At 33.4% G+C, this 23,734-nt stretch overlaps 2 protein-coding genes across 2 annotated transcripts; one reads left to right on the top strand and one right to left on the bottom strand.

Annotated features, from left to right (window-relative positions):
• Positions 1-11,638: 11,638 nt before the first annotated feature.
• On the bottom strand, positions 11,639-12,825 carry LOC120151371 (cytochrome b-c1 complex subunit 8-like). Its single transcript, XM_039163853.1, has 2 exons — positions 12,612-12,825; positions 11,639-11,716 (listed from the first exon to the last, which is right to left on the bottom strand). Exons 1-2 carry the CDS (start codon positions 12,779-12,781, stop codon positions 11,668-11,670), a joined length of 219 nt encoding a protein of 72 aa, XP_039019784.1. The 5' UTR covers positions 12,782-12,825; the 3' UTR covers positions 11,639-11,667.
• Positions 12,826-19,728: 6,903 nt separating this feature from the next.
• Positions 19,729-23,474, top strand: LOC120151294. Its single transcript, XM_039163801.1, has 8 exons — positions 19,729-20,218; positions 21,084-21,231; positions 21,341-21,491; positions 21,639-21,764; positions 21,862-21,942; positions 22,324-22,516; positions 22,603-22,873; positions 23,065-23,474. The coding sequence occupies exons 1-8, from the start codon at positions 20,021-20,023 to the stop codon at positions 23,319-23,321; spliced, it is 1,425 nt and encodes a 474-aa protein (XP_039019732.1). The 5' UTR covers positions 19,729-20,020; the 3' UTR covers positions 23,322-23,474.
• Positions 23,475-23,734: the final 260 nt, after the last annotated feature.

Raw genomic sequence — 23,734 nt, 5'->3', positions numbered from 1 at the left:
CAATTTTGAAACCCAGCTTACAGCTCCACCAGCAACTTTGAACACATATCCTGTAGTAGATTTGCTTTTATCCAAATCCCTGCATAGTCAGAATCTACATACTCATTGATTAGTAAGTTTGATCATCCGTAACATAATGCAACATTTGAGGTCCCTTTAATGTATCTCAGGATCCTTTTTACTGTATTCCAATGCTCTTTGCCTAGATTCGCCATGTATCGACTAACCACTCCCACTGCTTATGCAATATCTGGTCTTGTGCATATCATAGCGAACATAAACTTCCCACTACTGATGCATACGGTACTCGAGACATCTCCATCCTCTCTTCTTCACTGCTAGGACTCATACTGGAGGATAATTTGAAGTTAATAGGAAGAGGGGTAGAAATTGACTTACAATCTTGCATGTTGAATCGTGACAAAATCTTCTTCAAGTAATTCTTTTGTGAAAGCCAAATCTTCCTATTACTTCTGTCTCGATGAATTTGCATCCCTAGAATCTTGTTTGCTGATCCCAAGTCCTTCATTTCAAATTCCCTAGCCAGTTGTGCCTTCAATTCTTCAATATGATCTTTGTTGGGTCCTGCAACCAACATACCATCCACATACAACAACAATATAACAAAATTGTTATCACCAGACCTCTTAAAATAAGCACAAGGGTATGCATTAAGTCTGTTGTATCCAAGGCACATAATGAAGGAATCAAATCTCTTATACCAACACCTCGGCGCCTGCTTTAGACCGTACAGAGATTTGTTCAACCTGCAAACCAAGTTCTTCTTTTCTTTTTCTTCAAAACCTTCAGGCTGGAGCATGTAAATCTCTTCTTCAAGATTTCCATGAAGAAAAGTTGTTTTAACATCTAGTTGCTCTAGATGTATGTTCAATGTAGCACACATTGCCAAAACTACTCGAACTGTTGTTAGTCGAACCACAGGAGAAAATATTTCATTAAAATCAATACCTTCTTTTTGAGCATATCCTTTGACCACCAGTCTTGCACGATACCTCTCAACTTGATCGTCACCATTTCGCTTGATTTTGAAGACCCATTTGTTACCAATTGGCTTCCTTCCTTGTGGTAGTGGCACAAGGTCCCATGTATTATTTTTATGAAGGGCTTCGATTTCTTCTTGCATCGCCATCATCCACAGTGAAACATCTGAGCTGTTTATTGCCTCCTGGTATGTTAATGGCTCACCGTCCTCTGTTAAAAGGTAGTATGCAATATTACCTTCTATAACATAATCTGAGTGCCAATTGGGACGCCTTCTCATACGATTTGATTGACGAGTTGTTGGAGCTTCAGAACTCTCTAGTTCTTGTTCATCATGTGCTAGTTCTGCTTCAGAATAATCTCCTTGTTCAACCTTCTTTTCCACATGTATCTGTGTAGTCTCTGACTTTTCAGTGTTATCATTGTATTCTTTTCTTTGTAGTTTATCTTCTACAAAGATAACATCCCTGCTGATGATCACTTTGCGGGCAGTGGGATCCCATAAGCGATACCCCTTGACTCCATTAGCATACCCCAAGAATTTGCATTTCCTGGATTTTGGATCCAGCTTTGAGATTTCTTGGGAGTTGTACATCACGTACACAATACTTCCAAATACATGGAGGTTTGAATAATCAACTGGTTTACCAATCCACGTCTCCATTGGTGTCTTCAGCTCTATTGCAGTTAATAGAGCTCGATTCACCAAATAACAGGCGGTATTGACTGCTTCTGCCCAGAATGATTTTTCTAGGCCTGCATCCCTCAACATTGCTCGTGTTCTTTCTAATAAGGTTCAATTCATCCGCTCTGCCACTCCATTTTGTTGAGGAGTGTTCGCCACTGTGAACTGTCTTTTGATGCATTCTCTCTTGCAAAAGTCATCAAATTCTTCGCTTGTGTATTCTCCTCCATTATCTGTTCTGAAACACTTGATCTTATTTCCAGAATCAAGTTCCACTCGCGCTTTGAAGTTTTTGAAAGTTGCAAACACATCTGACTTCTTCTTAATAGGGTACACCCAACATCTCCTGGAGTAGTCGTCAATAAATGAGACAAAGTATTTTGCTCCGTCTAGGGATGTGACCGGTGCTTGCCATACGTCAGAGTGAACCAATTCTAGAACACTTTTGCCTATAGAATTTGATGTGTTGAATTTCAACCGGTGTTGCTTACTTGTTATACAATGCTCGCACAAAGGAAGTGATACCTTTGTTAAGCTGGGAAGTAGCTTTTGCTCCACAAGGACTTTCATTCCTTGTTCTGACATGTGTCCAAGTTTCTTATGCCTTAACATTGCAGAATCTGAACTACATGAGGCAACAGAGGCTTCTGCTTCTAGCAAAGTCTCTCCCTTTAGCATGTACAAGTTTGTAGTTATCTTTTCGCCTTTCAACACCACAAGCGCTTCACGGGACACCTTCATGATTCCTTTTTGTGTTTCAATCTTGCTTGCATTATTATCCAACAATTCGTAGGATAATAAATTTTTCTTCAGGCCTTTCACGTGCCGCACATCTCGAACAACTTTAATTGTTCCATCATACATCTTCAATTTGATGGTTCTCACGCCAACAATATCTAAGGCATGATCATTGCAACTATAAACAGATCCTCCTGAGACAGGTTCATAATGATGGAACCATTCTTTTCTTGAGGTCATATGATATGTTGCTCCTGAATCAATGAGCCATATATCTGCAAATTTTTTTCTGCCTTCCACGGTAGTTGACGCTTCACAACATAGAGCATCTCCATCATCTGAAGTGTTTGCGGTATTGCCTTGTGGATTGGAGTTTTTATTGAGACTCCAACAATCCTTCTTCAAGTGACCCTTCTTTCCACAGTGATAGCACTTTAAATTCTTTTTGCTTCTGGGCTTCGATCTACCATGTTTGTAACTGCTGCTTTAACCACGTTCTATTGATCTCTCTCTCGTCTTTGTCAACGCTTCTGCTTGTTGTAGATTTACTTGTCTGTCTTCCTTGTTCTTATGTCGATTTTCTTCTTATAGAACAGCAGCTGCAACGTAATCGAAGACTAGACTGGTGACATTACTATTTGTCAAGTTGATGATGAGTTAATCATACGAATCCGATACACTTTGAAATAGAAGTTTAGCACGTTTTTGTTCTCTTATTTTACAGCTTAAGGATGTAAACTGAGAAAATAATGTGTTCAATGTATTTAAGTGCTCTGTAATTGAAGTAGATTCTGGCATACGTAGAATGTACAATTTCCTTTTAAGGAAAATTTTATTGTGCAACGATATGGCCTCGTACAATTTGGTAAGATGATCTCATATCTCCTTAGTTGTCTCTTTCTCCTCGATGCTTGACAATACTTCATCTACTAATGCTAGATGAAAGTTTGTCATAGCATTCCCGTCCATCTCATTCCATTTGATGTCATCTGCGAAATCAATCAGCTTTTCATTAATAGCCGCTAGACACCCGTCTTTTTTTAGAATGGCATTCATCTTCAATTTACACAATGAAAAATTTCTCCTATATAACTTTTAAATATCAAATTTCGTTGCTATTGCTTCGTTTACGAATAGCTCACACTATTTCACTATCGTGAATAGTTCTCTAAAACTTTTAAAGAATGAGTAATAACTTCTTATTTTCTTATGTTGGAGGATACACCTTTTGGTGGCAACCACAAAGAAAATAAGCAAATATTACACACTCTAATCTAGCTCTGATATCAATTGTTACAGAAGACGACTATCAAATAGAGGAAAATCGTAACTGATAATTTGAGAAAATAAAAATAAAGATAAAAGAGACACAAAATTTATGTGGAAAACCCCTAAAATATTTAGGGTAAAAACCACAGGTAACGATAGAAAAATTTCACTATGAGAAAATAGGAATTACAACCTCTCTCTATCTACTAAGGAGAAAACAATGATAATTCTCTTTAGATAAAAAGGAGAAAACAACTCTTAAGAAACTATCTAAAATCTCTCTAGTATTGAAAGAAAGCTAGAATGTTTTGGGATGATTTTGAAGCTAAATAAGCTAGGATATTTATAGTTGAAACTTAAGAACTAATTTATAAATATCTTAAATTACAATGATTAAAATTTAGGATTTTACTATTTTTTTTCAACAAAAACAACACCTTTCGGTGCTCCTCTTTGACAAAGCCATGTGCACCGTTTTTTTTCAACAGCTTAAGCTTTTGCCTAACTTGTCCATGGACAGGCAATCCTCCCTGAAAAACAAGGTGGTAAGAAAGTAGTCACAGGTCAAATTAAAGGATACAATTGTTTGTCAATATCACATTCAACAAACTTTGACTACCCTAAGGAAGAAAGGTAGAACCCTTTATAAAACTGGGATCAAATCACCAGTTCATCAGAAATTTTGATAGAACTTTTTGTTTATTCTTAGAATTCTATTAAATCAAAGAGTTATTGCCTCACAACATTCTTTACAGTTTCGGTAATTGACTTGTTTAACTACTTGAACGGTTGATCTTGTATTGTGTGGTTCTCGCGTGTATTCTCCATCACGCTAAATAGAAATTGCAGAGTAAAACAGCATGCAAACTGCAGATGCTTGAGCCGATCATATACCAAAGTACATAAACATGAACAAAAAACTCAACACAATCACAAATCCATCAAGAAATCTGAGTTACAAACTTAAGACATGAGAGAGAGAGAAAAACGCTAGAGGATTTGTTGAAGTCCACGATTTCATTATGGTCTCAATTATGAAAAGACTTTTCAAGCGGAAGAACAAACAGCAGAGATTCACCTCGATTTCAACTTCCGTAAAAATTCAAAGAAAGTAACAGACATAGCAAGAAATCTAAACTACAATCAGAAAAAAAAACAAAGGATCAACACAAAAAAATTGATTTAGAACTACTAGATGTAGATCTCGAAACAGGCTAATGCAAGAATCAGTACAAGAATATGAATGTTAACACCTAAATTCAGGAGAAAGAGAAAATATGTCGACAGACCTTAGTGAAAGAAGATGGGAATTGAGGGCAATGAAACTACACTTGGAGCATGGTTTTGAAATAATTAGCGAGAATATAAACAAATAAAAGGAAAGAAATGACAATAATTTCCCTCTATAATTCCATCGAAAATTGAAAATGTAAGTGGCGGGAAATGTGGTGGGGTAGAGAAGAGAAGAGTGGCCTATCTTCCCTTTGAATATTTAGCATTTGGAAATATTTACAACTGTCTCCAAACATCCCATCATCGGCTCAGGCCATTTCAAACAATCGAGAATACTAGGCTACTTTCGCTTTTGTTTTTAGTTATAGGTTTAGTAAAAATATAAGTGTTTAAATTATATTTTGAAAAATATTTTATTGATTATTTTTTTATTAAAAATAAATACATAATGTTTCAAACGTTATATTTTTAGGTATTCGGATGTTAATTTCAGTTAAAAATCCTCGTTAAGTGACACATGTCATGTTCTGATAATTTTAAGAATTTATTTAAAAATATATATATTTTTGTAAAAAAAAAAGCAACAACAGTCCCTCACCATGCTCCATCCCCTCTCCCCCTTATCCCTCCCCCTTCCATAGTTGTCGGTTGGCCAAAGGTGATTGTTACTGCCACCGTCATCAATATTGGTGTCGATCCCGATCAAATATCCGTTGACCTTTTGTTGTAATATACCACTGTTTGTCGTGGATAAGCGTTCAAAGGTTTGTCAGATACTATTGTCGTCCTTTGTCAATTTTGACTGATTCCAACTTCCATAAGCCACATCGTCGTCACCTTTCGAACTACAATACAATTCCGATTAAAACTCAACCGTTCGACGATGACGATGATAGTCGGAGATGTTCGACGACCGTTTGAGTTGGAAAATTGAAATTAGGAATTGGGGATTTTAGATTTAGGGATCTGGGGGTGACACAAGATTGATCAATGAGAGTAAGAATGGATGGGTGACCGTTCGACAATGATAGTTGGCGACAGTTGATAATGGGGTTAAAATGAGAGATTTTAGGTTTTTTTTATAATTTCATTAAAATTAAAATTTTTATTTTAAATTAAAAATAATATTTTTTATTATTAAAAACTTAAAGAACTTAAAAAATAAACGGTAGACATCTAAAAGTATAGCTGAGAAAACATTAGACACGTATTTTTAGCGAAAAATTCTTTAGACATAAATGTTTTTCGAAACATAATCTGGACACTTACTTTTGTATTAAGGGTCTGTTTGTTTGGTTGTAATTGGTTTTCCGGAAAATGAATTACTGGAATTTGAATTTTGGAAAACGTAAAATAAATTACATTTTTCTGAAAAACATCTGGAAAATATTTTATGATGTTTGGAAGATGTTATTTAAACATTTTTTCCACTAGTTGAAGAGTTTTTTAAAAATTATTTATTACAAATATTAAATACAATAAATAATATTATTTATCATAAAACTTTTTTATTATTAAAAATGATTTATTTATTATTAAATAGTATTTTTATAATTTTATTAATAAAAATATTAATTTTTGTATATTTTAGTGAAATAAAAATATTATAAATTATTTATTAAAGTAATTATGTTATATTATATTTTAAAAATATTAATTAGTATATTTTAAATATCTTTATTAAAATATTATTTAAATATATAAATAATATTATTCATTATTAAATATATAAATTTTTTTATTATATATTATTAAAATAAAAATATAATATCTTATATTATTATAATATAATTGATTATTTTATATAATATTAAAAATATAATATTATATGTGAAAAGTTCGGAAAATGACTTACGGAAAATGAATCCGTAAGTCATTTTCCAGAAAACACAAAGGAAATTCTGTTACTAGGAAAATGAACTACGTTCAGGAAAACCAATTACGTGAAACAAATACTGGAAAACATTTTCCGGAAAATGAATTACGTGAAACAAACACGGGAAAATATTTTCCGGAAAACGAATTACGTGAAACAAACACGAGAATTCGGGAAAAACAAATTCCGTAATTCTAATTACGGCAAACAAACAGATCCTAAGCCATAGTTCTAATTCCAAAGTAAAATTCTCTCACTTCTAAATTATAAATAAAATTGAATTTATCTTAGAGAAAAATAACCTCAGTGACCAAAAATGCCTTATAATATACGATTTGCCAAAATGACCAACTAAATCGCAATGCGATCGATAATTCGCAACGCGATCTTCGGTATCGCAAATCAGTTTCCAGATTCGCAACGCGAACTTCGACTATCGCAACGCGAACTTGGACTATCGCAATGCGATTTACATAATTCGCATTGCGATAGTCCAAGTTCGCGTTGCGATAGTCGAAGTTCGCGTTGCGATTTTCCAAATTCGTTGCGATAGTCGAAGTTCGCGTTGCGATTTTCCAAATTCGTTGCGATAGTCAAAGTTCGCATTGCGATTTATTCCAAATTCGTTGCGATAGTCGAAGTTCGCGTTGCGATTTTCCAAATTCGTTGCGATAGTCGAAGTTCGCGTTGCGATTTATTCCAAATTCGTTGCGATAGTCCAAGTTCGCGTTACGATTTATTCCAAATTCGTTGCGACAACGACTGGTGGTATTGCATTTGTTTCTTAAGAATTTTCTCTAAAAATATAGTATTCGCTCGGACGTGTCGAAGATACGTATTACCACGACCATGACTCGAGACGAGACGGATGGCGGCGACGGCGGCGCGCGAGAGTCCCCCTTGTTCTCTATCACTCAAACAAGGAAGTGGAAAATCCAAGCCTTAAATACCATTCCCAATAGTGTTTCCAATACTATGTGGGATTGAGCATTACCAACACTTATTTCCAATACAATGTGATTATTCAGGAAACAATTAACAATCATGCACCTTAAAACAACTGAATCAACAACCAATTGCATTAGTATTATACGATTAAATATGTTATAATTAAAAGTTAATCTACAATCAATCGCGATTATTGCAATTTTAAGCAAAACATTCAAAAATAATATCACTATTTAAGGCTCAATCCCACATAGTATTGGGAACAAGTGTTGGTAATGCTCAATCCCACATAGTATTGAAAACACTATTGAGAATGGTATTTAAGGCTTGACTTTCCCACTTCCTTGTTAAGTGATAGAGAACAAGGGGGACTCTCGCGCGCCGCCGTCGCCGTCGTCTCGTCTTGTCTCGGGTCGTGGTCGTGGTCTTGGTCGTGGTCGTGGTCTTGGTGCGAACTTCGACTATCACAACAAACTTGAAATAAATCGCAACGCGAACTTGGACTATCGCAACGAATTTGGAATAAATCGCAACGCGAACTTCGACTATCGCAACGAATTTGGAAAATCGCAACGCGAACTTGGACTATCGCAATGCGAATATGTAAATCGTAATGCGATAGTCGAAGTTCGTGTTGCAAATCGGGAAACTGATTTGCGATACCGGAGATCGCGTTGCGAATTATCGATCGCATTGCGATTTAATTGGTCATTTTGGCAAATCCAAAAAAAGTTGGTTAAAATCGTATATTATAAGACATTTTTTGTCACAGAGGTTATTTTCTCTTTATCTTATTACTATTATTATTTGTTTAGGTCAATTACACAATAGGATATTTATAAATTAATTTTTTTGGATTTCGAAATATTTTTTTATATTTTGATTTTTTTATGTAATTTTCTTTAATTATTAGTAAGCTACTACATAATACGGTGTGTTTGAATTAATTAAAAGATCATTACCAAAAAAAAATCATTTTAAGAAATACTCACATTTGATTTGGAAGCATTCCCTCGCACGAGTAACAAAATATTACTTACATGGAAATATCAACTCTTTGTTTTATTAGGTATTAAATAATTTATTCCCTTTAGGACAAGAATGCCCTTGAATAATATGACTATTTCAAAATAATATGCCTAATTACATTAGTATAAATCTAATTTTTTTTTTTAATTTTTGCTGTGATTCTAAATTTTTTTAATACTTATTATAAAAAATAATATGATACATATAATAAAAAATAAAAATAATAATTTTTATTTTATTTTGAGTATTTATTATATATTTGCTCGATTAAATTTTTATTTTTATATGTATTTTATAGAATTTAATTTTTAGGATTAATTTTTATAAAATGTTTTATTTATTATATTTGTTATATTTTCTATTAATTTTTTCAAATAATTTAATATGATATTTCGTTTTACAACACGTATATGTAGCATGAATAAAATAAAAATAATAATAAACACATACTTAGATCTCAGTGTAAGTATGCACATCTCTCAATATCTTGGTACATAAAAATAAACACACAATTGTATTGGTCGAAGTATGTTTCTCTATCTTCAAAGAAATAAAAAAATTAAAGATAATTAAAATATATATTAAATTATTTGTGTACAAGTTTTTATTAAAAATATATAAATTAAAAATTATATAAATTATATTTTATATGAATTTTTATGTAAATATTTTAACTTTAATGTTGAGAAATCAACTTGTTAAGAAAGAATTATCTCAAAGACAATTTCATAAAATATATGTTTTTTATCCTATATTTCTTCAACCAAACACTGTAATCTTACATTTCTACCAAATAAACCAAATAAAGTAATATAACATTCTCAATAATATATCATGTAATATAACATTCATATAATCTTATTCTCAAAGGTAATCTTATATTCAGTAAATCAAACGACCCCTAATAGAACCGTAAAGAAAGATAAATCATATAATTGAGCATTGAATTATGAGCAAATTTTTATTTTGGTTAAAATATCTTCAACTTTTCATCTAACATTACAAAATTTAATATTTTTGTCACCTATTGTGATTAACGGAATTAACCCATGTCTTAATTTTAACTAACATGATAACAATATTGCCCTCAACATTTATATATATCTTATCAAGTTGATCATAATTTTTCAATAATTTTTATTTTTTTACATTTACAAATCTTATCAACTTTGATCAAGATTTTTTAAAAATCCTTTTTTTGCTCCAAATAATAAAATATGTTAAAAATAAGTTTTGAATTTTAAGGACTATTTGTTTACTTCAGAACGATTAAGCGCTAAATGATTTAAATACTGAATAATTTAAATGTTGAATGATTTAAATGCTGAATGATTTAAATATTGAATGATTCAGAGACTCTGAATGATTTAACTCTGAATGTGACATGAAATTTGATAACTGACTCTGAATGATTCAGAATATACTTCTGTGCTGAATTATTCAACACTGTTTTGTTGAATCAGTGAACACTGAATCATTCAGAAATACGAAACAAACGCGCTGAATGCTTAACTGTTTAACGTTCAACGTTGAATGATTCCATTAAGAGACAAACAAACAACCCCTTAATATATATAGTTGAATCTAGAGATATTAACTTAAAAGTGCTTAAATCACCCATCTTTGGTTCTATATTTTGTGAGGTGTAAAGCCAAAAAGAAAATGTAAAATGCTCAATGCACGTCCGTGCGTTTTTGAATGTGCTTGGTCGTAAATTGACCATACTTTAGTCATGTCTAGAGGTGCACAAAAAATCCGAATATCCGATTTTGGGTAAAAAATATCCGAAACCGGATTTTGAAAAAACCGGTTTTTTTTAAACCGGATCGGATATTTAAAAACCGGATAGTATAACCGGTTTGAGAAAAAAATTGAACGACCGGTTTTTTTACCGGATTAAAAACCGGTTTTTTTCAAACCGGATAAAAAACCGGTTTTTTAACCGAAAAAATCCGTTTTTTTTTTAACCGGTTTTTGCAAACCGAAACCGGTTACACCGGTTACACCATCCGACCCTTCAAACCGGTTAGGATCCGAACCGGTTTTTTTAAAATCCGGTTTTTGGGTTGGGAGAAAAAACCGGATCGGTTTTTATCCGATCCGGATTGGATTGAAATCTGGATTCTGTGCATCTCTAGTCATGTCCAAGCTTATTTTAATTTGGTTGTCTTCTTCTCGTATACTTGGTCCATCCTGAACACATATCCGACCACCTTAACTCCCGGGCGTCATAGCATCGGTAGGTTCAAAGGCTTTCTTATGTTTACGAATTAAGATCCTCTTTTTGGAAAGAGAGACAACGGCTTAAATAATTGCCTCATCAGTTGCTTAACATCTAGTGCATGGCTGCCTTCAATGTCCAATCCACTTCCAGCTTCTATCTCCTTGTTCCCAATATCAATCTAACATTTCTCATCAGTTGCAGGGTTATCTTTTACAAGTTGGATGTTCCAACTTGTCAATGTCTTTTCAACGGTGGAATTTCGGCATATTCCGATGCTATGTTATTCCAACATGTGCATACCTGGAATAATCTGAGCAACGTGTACATAAAAAGAAAATTAACATAAGGTTCAGTTCAATCATTAGATTGAAAATGTTCCTTTCCTAGCAAACAGAATGATAGTCAGGATGGATACAAGAGGACATCAGCACAACCATTTGCATACACAATTGAACAACAAATCCACAAATTTATTTAACCAAGAATGTAATGATCCAAATTCATTTATTCCATATCAATAGCAAAACACCAACTCATCGGTCGGATACTAATCCAATCCCAATCAAGAAACACGGTTCATCATTGCACTCAACCTCAACAAAATCGAGTCTAAAATGTAATAAGACCAGAATTGTTCTGATAAAATGGAAGCTTCTTGTGGTTTCAATACCTGTGTTCCAACTTCTCCTTTTCTTTGAAGTTCTGGACATACCTGCATCCAGTTACATAGATTGTGTAAATAGACTATGAAGATATACATGAAATCAATAACGCAGATTGCGTATAACAAAACATGAATTATGTAATCAACATTTTGGTGCACTCAAATTAACTATATCCACAGTTGTTAATCTGCTCTCCTCTTCCTTTTCCTTATCCGCTTTAGTTCTTCTGAGAAGAAACAGCCAAAGAATGTAAAGGCAATTAACACCCTAAAAGCATGAAATTTTATGTCGATGGAAACCGCTTAGGTTTTATACAAAAGGCATGTTCCCAAGTTTCAAAAACAGGTGTAATTTTATTTGCTTAGACAGAAAATCAATATGCCTTGACCCTGTCTAAAGTCTAAACCAATGAAAAGCAGACCAACCAACAAAGTCTAGTTACCTTCTCCATCCAATAGAACCCTAAACTAAAAAGGTTCAAAATTTCATGTTGTGCTCATTTCAGATGTTAGTCGCACTAGTTACCCTTTTACCTATATAAACAAATTAACAAGGTAGGCACCTTTGGTAATAAATCAAATAAGAAGAACATTAAATTTACAACAGTATTCTGCCATAAATGATTTCGACTTCTACTACTATTTTTTCATGATTGAAACCAATAAGGAACGATTCACTCCCAAATGTAAGAAAACAATAAAGGCGAGGTCAGCAACGAAATCCATAAAATTAATAGATGCAGCTCTTACAGGTAGAATAGACAGATGATAGATCCATACGAATATATGATGAGAAATCGAAAAAGAGACATCGATTTGATTAAATGAAACCCTAGGTGAAATTAAAGGGAAAATGTATATATATGCAGCAAACCCTAATTAAAAAGGAGGGATAATTATACTATGCTAGTATTGAGATAATAGCAATGGAAAGGGGAGTTACATGTAGGTTCCGACGAGAGGGGCGAGGAGAAGAGTAGCGCTGATCCAATTCTCGGAGACCTTGTGGGAGATCTTTCCCGGCAGATCCTTCCACAACCCACTCATTATCTTCTGCTGGAACGGCGACAGCGCGTATACCACCGCCCTCATCTTCACCGGCTGTTTCCCCATTTTCCTTTCTTTCGGCTTTCTCTCAAAAATTTTCTGTTCTTTCCTCGTCGATGCGCAGTTGTTAAATTCTGGGGAAATTTGTAGAGGAAAGGCGTGCGGTGCCTGGGCCTTGGCCCTGGCCTTGGTTAGTTAACCAAACAAATCATGGGTTTTGGCCCAAACTTTGAAGCCATCACCATTCAGCACCAAATAGCCCATAAAATCACCACGAACTTTCTTAGTTTAGTCGAACAATAAGTCTCGAAGGTTGACGATCCACAAAGTGAAGTTTTGATCAACAGGAATATCATTGGTAGAAAGATTCAATCCCAAAAGAGTTTGATGCACAAAAACACAATCAAGAACAAAGTGTGTAGTAGATTCTTCGTTAGAATGGCAAAGCAGGCATTGAGGATTAACATTAATATGTCTCAATCACAGGTTCATGGAAGTGGGAAGTAAATTGTGCATGAAACGCCAAAAAAAAAGATTTTCAATTAGAGAAAGAGACCAGAGAGATTTGCACAATTTATTGTACCAGTTTTCCTCAAGAGCATTAGGATCACCGGAGGATTCTAATTCAGCATTAATAAGCCACCTATAACCACAGCGGACAGAGTATAAACCAGATGGATCTCCCATCCAAAAACGTAAATCTGGAGATGGACAAGAAGGGAGAGGAATACAAAGAATTTGAGCTGCTTGTTGAGCTGTAAACAAAGAAAAAATGAGATCACTCTTCCAGGTATGATTTTGTGACTCAATTAACTCTTCTACCTTTGAATAACATGTATTTGGAATCACTCCATTGACTTTTCCATTACCAGCACCTGCAATCCAAACATCTTCCCAAATGTTAGCAGACATACCATCATCAATTCTCCAACCCAAGCCTTGCTCAAGGAGACCTCGTGTTCACCAAATACTTTTCCAAGTATATGAATGGTAAGATCTTGTTATATTTTGACCCAAATTATAATTGATAATTAAGTTGAATTTTATTGTAATTGTTTTAAGTAAGAATTCTATGGATTAAGAATTCTTGGTGATAAAATATTTGGCTTTATAAATATTGATAATGTCATAACCTAATTAGTGAGAGATAATTATTTTGAAAAACTGTAACTTTTGGGGTTAATGTTACATAGATAGTTTTTTAGGGATTGAGAGAGTTTTTGGGATACACTGAGTTTTGGGATACATGTGATATCATGTACTTGTATTTTTCGTGTTTTCTACATCTATAGTGGATTATTTTTCATCTCGCCTTTGGAGGTAGACAAGGTCGAACCACGTTAAATTTCTTTTTTTGCATGTCTTATTTTATGTTAATATCACTTTGATTATTTTATCGCTCTCAAATTCGTAACAAAACCCAATCTTGCTGAAAGGAAATTTTCATTTGGATAATACTTGGCTTGATAAACTCTGGCCAATAAGCTGTCTGGGTTGTTGATTAAGTTCCACCCTTGTTTAGCTAACAGAGCTATATTAAATTTCGCTAGATTGCGGAAACCCATTCCACCAGCTTTTTTTTTTTTGGTAAACTAAGATAGCTCCATCTTGTTCGGTGAATCCCTTTCTTTGTAGTTTTATTGCGCCACCAAAATCTGTTCATAATAGTCTCTCGACATAAAGATTTTGGAAATAAAAAACATTGCATAGCATATATAAGGATGGCTTGCAACACTGATTTAATAAATAGTAGATTATTAAATTTACAGGCTGATCTGATGCTTGTTCATGGGCAATAATTAAATCTTTGAATCGTGCTGCTTCGAGTAAAGAGCTTTCGCCAAATAAGATGTTGTCAGCGAGAATTATGAGTGATTGGCATCCCATATCTCTCAGCGTTTGTACCCGAAATACTTCCAGTTGCCTTAGCATAATGCAGAATAAAAGACAAACCCTCGGCACAAATGAGGAATAAATAAGTAGGATCAACTTGCCGAAGACCGCGAGCGGGAATAAACGAATCACCATTGCAACCAATAAAATTGTCTGAATATGACTGTAGTGACGCATCTCATTATCAACGAAATCCATCTATGATCAAAATGATCCATTACAACCATTAAAATTATCTGAATATGAGACTGTAGTGACACATCTCATTATCAATGAAACCCATCTATGATCAAAACCCATTCGAAGAAGCATACTTTTCAAAAAACTCCAATCAACTCTATCGTATGCCTTTATCATATCAAGTTTTTGCGCAGATGCCCCTTTTGCACAAGACTTTGATTTCCATGGAATGCATAAGCTCATACGCAATCAACACGTTATCCGAAGCCAATCTACCGGGAATAAAAGCACTCTGAGTTTGATCAATACAACGATCTAAAAAATACCGAAACCAATTAGCAAGAACCTTTGTTATAATCTTGTACAAAACAGAACATAGATTAATAGGACGAAAATGTTCCATAGTCGAAGGGGATTCAATTTTTGGGATCAAAACAATACTCGTAACATTTATTTCACTTAAATCGCAAGTGCCATTAATGATTGAGATACAATAAGCAGCAATTTCATCTCCAACAATGTGCCAATAATGCCAATAGAAAAGAGCGGGAAAACCATCAAGACCAAAGCCTTTAACGGGGCCGTTTGCTTGACTGCAGTGTATACTTCCTCCTTCGAAACAGCTTCCAGAAGAGTAGCATTAATCTCGGGAGTAATAGAAGGCCGAACCTGATCCAATATAGTGGTAGATTCTAAATTAAGAGCTAACTTGACTTCAAGTAGTTCAGCCAAGTTTTCATCATCTGGGTCTGCTGAAGATAAAAAACCCAGTCTTGCTTTGAGAGAGTCTGTGGCATGGGAGCGTTGAGCTTTAAGATTCTGACACCATCTTTTTATTGTTGTATCTAATTTTTTGAGTTTTGAGGGAACAGTACCATCCACAGAACACCAACAAGAACGAATCATTTCCTCAAAATCATCTTCCAAAATCCAATTCGCATCAAAACGGAAAGAATTTACTAAAGTGGTGTTTGGTTCGTTGGAATGTTTATGAGAGAATTAGAATCTGTGAAAGAATTGGAATATGTATGAATTGGAATACAATTCCATATTCTGTTTGGTTGGTAGGAAATTCCAATTCCATATTCTGTTTGGTTGGTAGGAAATTCCAATTCCATATTCTGTTTGGTTCGCAGACATGTCAAATGAATTTAATTTTAGTAATGTAAAATGACAGAATTACCCTTCTTATTTTTTTGCTTTATTTTATTTTATTTTACAACTTACAAATAGTAATATATTATAAAAAATAAAAAAATATTAAATTTTTATTGTATTGATTGATTATTCATTTCAATAAATTATAAAAAGCATACTAATAAACATTATAAGTTAAAACATCGCAATCAAAATATGTTAATAAGTTACCAAAAGATATATCAATATTTCGATACATTCCAATCGGAGTATGTTAATTAGTTACCAAAAACTATTTTTATTCAATATATGAATTAGAAACTCGACCCGATACGACTTAAAATAAAAAAAAATTATTTTTATTCAATAAAAACATTGACTTAATTGAAAAAAATTATATATATAGAGGGGTATTATTATAATTATTCCTAAATATATAAGGTAAAATTATATATTTTTTTCGGGTTGATCTAGGTTTTTTCACCCTAACCCCGAACCCGACCCGACCCGAACATCACACTTAAAAAAACCCGACCCGACTCGACCCGAACATCACACTTAAAAAACCCGACCCGACCCGAACAAAATAAAGTTTCATCCGACCCGAATATATAAATTAGAAATCCGACCCGACCCGACCCGAAATAATAAAAAAATATTTTTATTTAATAAAAACAGTGACTTAATCCAACCCGAATTATATATATTTTCGAGTCGTCCGGTTTTTTCACCCTAAACCCGAACCCAACCCGACCCGAATATCACACTTAAAAAAACCCGACCCGACTCGTCCCGAACAAAATAAAGTTTCATCCGACCCGACCCGAATATATGAATTAGAAATCCAACCCGACCCGACCCGAAATAATAAAAAATTGTTTTTATTTAATAAAAACAATGACTTAATCCGACACGACCTGAATTATATATATTTTCAGGTCGGGTCGGGTCGGTTTTTTCACCCTAAACTCGAACCCGACCCGACCAAAATAAAGTTTCACCCGACCTGACCCGACCCGAATATATGAATTAGAAACCCGACCCGACCCGAAATAATAAAAATATTTTTATTCAATATATGAATAAGTTACCAAAGGATTGATGAGGGTAGTATGGTCAAATTTCAATTCCCTCCAACAAGGGAATTGAATTCCATCAATTTTTATGAAATTGAATTCCATCAGGGATTCCAATTCCCTTGAAAAACTTAAATTAAACATGAGAAAGTGGTGGAATTAGATTCCAATTCCCATCAATTCTAAGAGATTCTATCCAACCAAACGCCATCTAAAGAATTTGAGTTTCCAGCAACAGTAGCACAAGCATCAATTAAAATGGGGCAATGATCCGAAATTGTATGAGATAAATGCCTAAGAGAGAAATTTGGGAAAACCTTTTTAAATTTCAGATGGAGTCTAATGTAGGTGGAAAAATTAATTTTTTAAATCAAATTAGAATGAATCAGAAATCTGACCATATGTATGTCGTGACATATTAATACTATAACTTATAGTTATGGTGCAACTTTTTTGTGGGTAAAGTATAGAAATGATCACTCGATTATAAGACATTGTTTTATTGAATTTCTTGATGGTTAAAAAATATAAAATGGTACACCGGAGTTGCTTTTTTGAGTAATTTGATTATTAAATGCTACAAAATGACAACTCGACTATTTATTATATTTCAAACTCATCATTTTCCTTTAAAAAATTAACGGTCTTCTGAGTTAAACGTTAACATGTTGACTGAGTTATGATAGTCATTTGAGATTATTATATCATATTTTATCATATCTCAGTCTGCAGGTTAATATGCAGCTCAGATTGCCGTCTAAATTTTAACTGAAAATGATTAGTTTAGAACATAATGAATAGTAAAATGATCATTTTGTAACTTTTAATAGTCAAGGGACTTATCAAAAAAAACTCTCTATAATTAGGGGACCATTTTTTAACTTTTAATAATTAAAGAACTCAATAAAGCACTATCCTATAGTCGGGGATCATATGTACACTTCGCCTATGTAGGGGTGTTCAAAGTTCGATTAAAACCAATTCAACCGATCGAACCAAAGTTTTTTTTTTCAATTAATCGGTAGGTTAATTTTAGGTTCGGTCGATTAACTGTTAATTCGGTTCAAAATCGATCGGTTAACCGAATTAACCGAAATTATTAAAAATCTAATATATATTATATGTTTTTTTATTTACTAGAGTGTTTAAACTTCGATTTTAACCGAATTAGTTCAAAATATAGAATATTTAATATGTAATATATATTATTTATAAATTTCAATTAATTCGGTTTATTGATCGGTTAACTGAACTTTGTTTAGTTTGGTTAATTACTTTTTTTAAAAAAAATTGATTTGGTTAACGGTTAAAGGAAAAAAAAAATTCTGTTAGTAAAATTTTAGAATTTCGATTAACCGACCAATTGAACGCCCCTATGCCTCTGAGTCTTACCGTTTAATGCCTTTAATTTGTACATTAACAAGCACGAACCAAGTGGCTCATGTGGTAAAAAAAATGTTAGTATTCTTTAATGACCTAGGTTTGAACACTAAGAGTGTGAACGTTTAATGTCAAAGGTTTAAAAAATATTTTTAAATAATTATTGTCCTGTATTTCTCCCGAATTAATAAAAAAAAATCTGTACATTAACAGTAAATAATATGCTCACACGTAAATGCTAACTTTATACCGCATGTAATTCAGTAACGGTATGAGTAAATAAATTACTTAATATACTTTTATGAGTTAAAACTATATGTTAAATTGATTTTAGTGTTTAAAGATTTTTTTAGTTAAAATAGGTGTCTAATATTTTCAACGTTATACTTTTAGGTGTTTAAACCATAACGACCGTTAAATTTAGCCGTTATCTAACATGTGCCACACATATAAAATTTTATTTTTTTTTAAAAAATACACTTTTAGGCACCTAAATTATATCTCAAATTACTTTTTGGTGCTCAAAGATTTTTCGTTAAAAGTAAATGTCTAACGTTTTCTCTATTATACTTTTAGGCGCATATCGTTATATTTTTATTTTTTAATAATAAATATTATTTTAAAAAGAAATTCAAAAAAATCAAACCCTCCTTTGCATCGTCTCTATCCCTCCCACCCTCACTTCCACCGATGATGATTGTTCGGAGCAAGACGAAGAACTTAATGGTGGTGACAATATAATTTACGGCCAACTATGACCATCGAAGTTGTTGGAAAACAACGAAGGAAAACTTAGAAAACATGAGACCTTTTGCGGTGCTTTTCAAAATGATTGATAAAGTTTTACGATGGGTGGAGAATTAGGTTTTAATCACAACAGTGAGATGATTTTGATGTGTCTACTGTGATAGTTACATACAAACAGTGATCAATCAACGATGAGATTTTGAGTTTTTTTAAAATATTTTTTTTGAAATTTTATATGTATGACATATGTCAGATAACAATAAAATTTAACGGTCGTAACATTTAAAAGTGTAACTTTGGAAATGTTAAATACATATTTTTAACGAAAAATTCTTTAGACACCAAAAATCAATTTGAGTTATAACTTAGGTACCTAAAAAAATATATTAAACCTTAAAAAATCAGAAAATATAACAATAAGACACTTAAAAGTAAAAGACAAAACTTCAGATAATTACTTTTAATAAAAAAAATTTAGACACAAAAAATTAGTTTGATGTATAGTTTAAGAGGTCTAAAAGTGTATTAAGTCTAAATAAAAATCCTATTATTTATTTACTTAGTTATTCATTTCAATTCGAAATTGAAAAGTAAATCGTACGGTATGCCTAGACGGAAAGAAGAAAGGAGGAAGAAAATATAACAAATGAATAATCTTCATCTTCTGCTAGGGAGTAGACAGTATTCTGGTAGATAATTGTTTGGGCAGCACAGTATTACTTAGCAAAACCCTAGAACTGGAGGATTTAGGAGTAGGAGGGCTGTTAATTTTATGGGAGCTGCAGTCCCAGCGCAACCACCACCACCATCACCAGCAGCGGCTATCGGGTATTTTCGGACTTAGGGTTTTGCGAAGACCTTAGTTAGATTCGAAGGAGGAAACCAAAGAGTTATGGATGGTGGGCGGAGATTAGCGGTAAGCCCAAGGCCTTGCTGTGGACGGAGAATAGTCGCATCGAAGAAGAGAGGGAGGGCGGATGGCTTTGTTAACAGCGTCAAGAAGCTTCAGCGAAGAGAAATTTGCTCCAAGCGACACCGTGCGCTCTCCATCATCGACGCCCAGGAGCGCTTCCGCAACATTCGCTTGCAGGTTCTTTCTTTTACTTAATTTACCTAACCCTACTCTAATTATTCATTATTGCACAAATCTTATTCTTTATGTGCTGGTATTGCTATTAAAACTTTGATTTTTTTTCTTTTTCTGTTCAATTTACATGAGAACTCTGCGTTCGGATATAAGAACTAGGTCGAGGTTCTCACGCTTTCTTGATAACAATCCAAAAAATTGACCATTTTAGCCACACTTGCAAATTTATGGTAGAAATAAAGGAAGCTCTAGTTTTGAATCAATGGGGTTCAAATTAGTTTGATACACAATCTCTTTTTAATAGCTACAGTTGCATCCACCCTTTCCATGTTATCTTACTATTGCTACAAACCTGATTCAGTTTTATCATTTTTAAAAATTTATTGATCTTTATATTTATGGCTGTTTAATTTTTTGAATATGATTAATAGCGAAAGAAAAAGTTTGAAATGGTGGAATTTTGTTCCAAAGATTCCGGATGTCGATTTTATTTATTTCCTTATATGATAAAGCTTGTTTGAGAAATTCGAGTAAGAAATATAAGCTCAAATGCATAGGTTGACATTTAAACTTAGATTCTTTTTTTCTATTTGCTGGTGTTCAGATAATCATGATACATTCCTGCTATTTAGTCCAGTTCATCTTTTTTAACAGTGATCTTTGTATTTATTTCTACATTAAGTAGTAAGGTAGATAAGGGCATTTATTTCCTTTTGTTTTGATTGAAGTCTATCAAGCAAAAGGATAAATTTGGAAGTCAATAGGTGATTTGTTACTAGTGTAGCCGCAGGGCTTACTTTGCATTGCTGTTATTATTGAGCTTGCTTACTAAATTCATGTTGGTGATATGTTGCATGTATATACATAGGAGGAATATGATACTCATGATCCAAAAGGACATTGTTCGATGGTATTATCATTTCTGAGGAAGAGGTCAAAGATTATAGAGATTGTAGCTGCACGAGACATTGTCTTTGCTCTTGCCCAATCTGGTATATGTGCAGCATTTAGCCGAGGTGGGAACCATGTTTTACCTTCTAAACTTGTTTTTGATTGCCTTTTTTTGTTTCTATTTGCATCAAGAATTAAATTGGGGGTATTGTTATCTATTGTTTGTGGATGCAGAAACTAATAAAAGAATATGCTTTCTAAATGTCACTGCTGATGAAGTTATACGAAGCTTGTTTTACAATAAAAACAATGACTCGCTCATCACAGTCTCTGTTTATGCATCAGACAATTTCAGCTCTTTGAAATGCAGAAGCACAAGGATTGAGTATGTCTATCCTTTTAAACCTCTTTAGAACAATTGTCTTATTCCAATTTGATCTGAAAAGATAAATGGGGGGAAATATCAAAGTAAAACATGAATTACTGCTTTTGGGCACGTTTCCACTCTTAAACTATTCTGTTTGATGGACAGATATCTACGGAGAGGTCAACCTGATGCTGGTTTTGCTCTTTTTGAATCCGAGTCACTGAAGTGGCCTGGTTTTGTTGAGTTTGATGATGTAAATGGGAAGGTGCTCACCTATTCCGCTCAGGATAGGTAATTACTCACCTACTGAATGTCCTTTTGTGCTAAACTCAATTGGTTCCTTAACTAGATTTCTTATTTGATATATATTGTTTTGTTTTGTAATCAGCATATACAAGGTGTTTGACCTAAAAAATTATACAATGTTATACTCCATATCGGATAGAAATGTGCAAGAGATTAAAATCAGGTAATACTCCTTTCACGATTGTTATGTCTTCTTCCTGCAAGAATAAAGATTCATTCATTGATGATAAAAGGGAACCTTTATGCTTTTCTTATTCTTCTGTACGTTTTATTTTATTAAAAAATCTTCTTTACGTATTGATAGTTGATAATAATTTAGGCTCCTCTTGATTGTTGCTTAACTGTTGTATACATTATGCATTTTATTCTTGTAAAAATTTACTATTTTTCTAAACTATAAGTATTATTTAGTCTAAACAAACTTTTGCCTTTTTACTGGAGATAAAAGAATAAGTACCGGGAGTAACAATCAAATGGTGCCCTGTTTGCTTTTATGGTGTCTCGTTACGTAATTGACTTTGTTTCCATCATTTATTTTTGACAGTCCAGGGATCATGTTATTGATTTTCGCTAAAGTTGGTGGCCATGTTCCTCTTAAGATTCTTTCAATAGAGGATGGTACTGTTCTCAAATCTTTTAGTCATCTTCTTCACCGGAATAAGAAGGTTGATTTCATTGAACAGTTCAATGAAAAGCTTCTTGTGAAGCAGGAAAATGAAAACCTCCAGATTCTTGATGTAAGGCATCTTTGTGAATATTCATTTATTCCATTCCAAAAGTAGAAAGTTTGGAAGCTAAAAGAATCTACACTGTAATTGTGCAGGTCCGCAATTCTGAGCTAACAGAAGTTAGCAAAAATGAATTTTCGACCCCATCAGCATTTATTTTTCTGTATGAGAACCAGTTATTCCTTACATTTAGAAATCGGACAGTGGCTGTGTGGAATTTCCGTGGAGAACTTGTAACCTCATTTGAGGATCACCTTTTGTGGCATCCTGACTGCAACACTAATAATATATACATCACAAGTGATCAAGACCTCATTATCTCATACTGCAAGGCTGACTCTGATGATCCATTATCTGAAGGAAACGGTTAGTATTTTCTTTAAACTACTTACTTTCTTCGAAATACAACCCTAAAACTCACGTTTAAACGCTTGGCATGTTTGTAAAGCAGGATAATTTGTTGTTCATTTTAATTATCTTTGTTTCCTGCATCTTTTTGTATTTGTTTCACCTTTCTGTGTGCGGTTAATGAATTTGGTACATCCCTGTTGTGACAGGCTCCATTAATATCAGCAATATATTGACTGGGAAATGTCTTGCTAAAATAAGGGCAGGCAACAATTTCCCTGTGGACAAACAATGCAGCTGCAGTGGCAAATGTAGTTGCAGTTCGAAAACACAGAGCACCACGTCGAGAATTAGAAGCACGGTTGCAGAAGCATTAGAAGATATCACTGCTCTTTTCTATGACGAAGACCGCAATGAGATTTATACGGGTAATAGGCTCGGTTTAGTTCATGTGTGGTCTAACTAATGATTTGATTTTGATTAGGATTTTCTTAATGTAATATTAGTTGAGTTGTTTGTGAATTTTTTTGCGGGGGGTGGTTTTGTGATTTTCACGGAACTGTACCGTTATTAACCGTTATTGTATCAGAAATTCATTTAGTTTGTGGTCTAAACGATCTTATCATGTGTGAAGCGTGTGTTTGTGTCGCGAATAAGGGATGGTGGAGTGAAAGGGAAATCTCAGGGTTGTGTGCTTGAATGAAATATGAAATAATGGAGTAATAATAATGCAAACATTTTTTTTATTTAATATGAGTGATTATAAAATAATATTTGTTTGAATTTTTTTTAATTATTTAATATTAAAAGCTTAAACATCATGCTCTAACTTAAGACTTCTAGAAATAATAACAATTTCTTTAATTATTGAAGTTGTTT

This window comes from Hibiscus syriacus, unplaced genomic scaffold, assembly GCF_006381635.1.
Source record: "Hibiscus syriacus cultivar Baekdansim isolate YM2019G1 unplaced genomic scaffold, ASM638163v2 tig00111053_pilon, whole genome shotgun sequence".
NCBI lineage: Eukaryota > Viridiplantae > Streptophyta > Magnoliopsida > Malvales > Malvaceae > Hibiscus > Hibiscus syriacus.
Note: the sequence above shows the minus strand (reverse complement) of the source record. Positions and strands in the feature narration are given on the sequence as shown.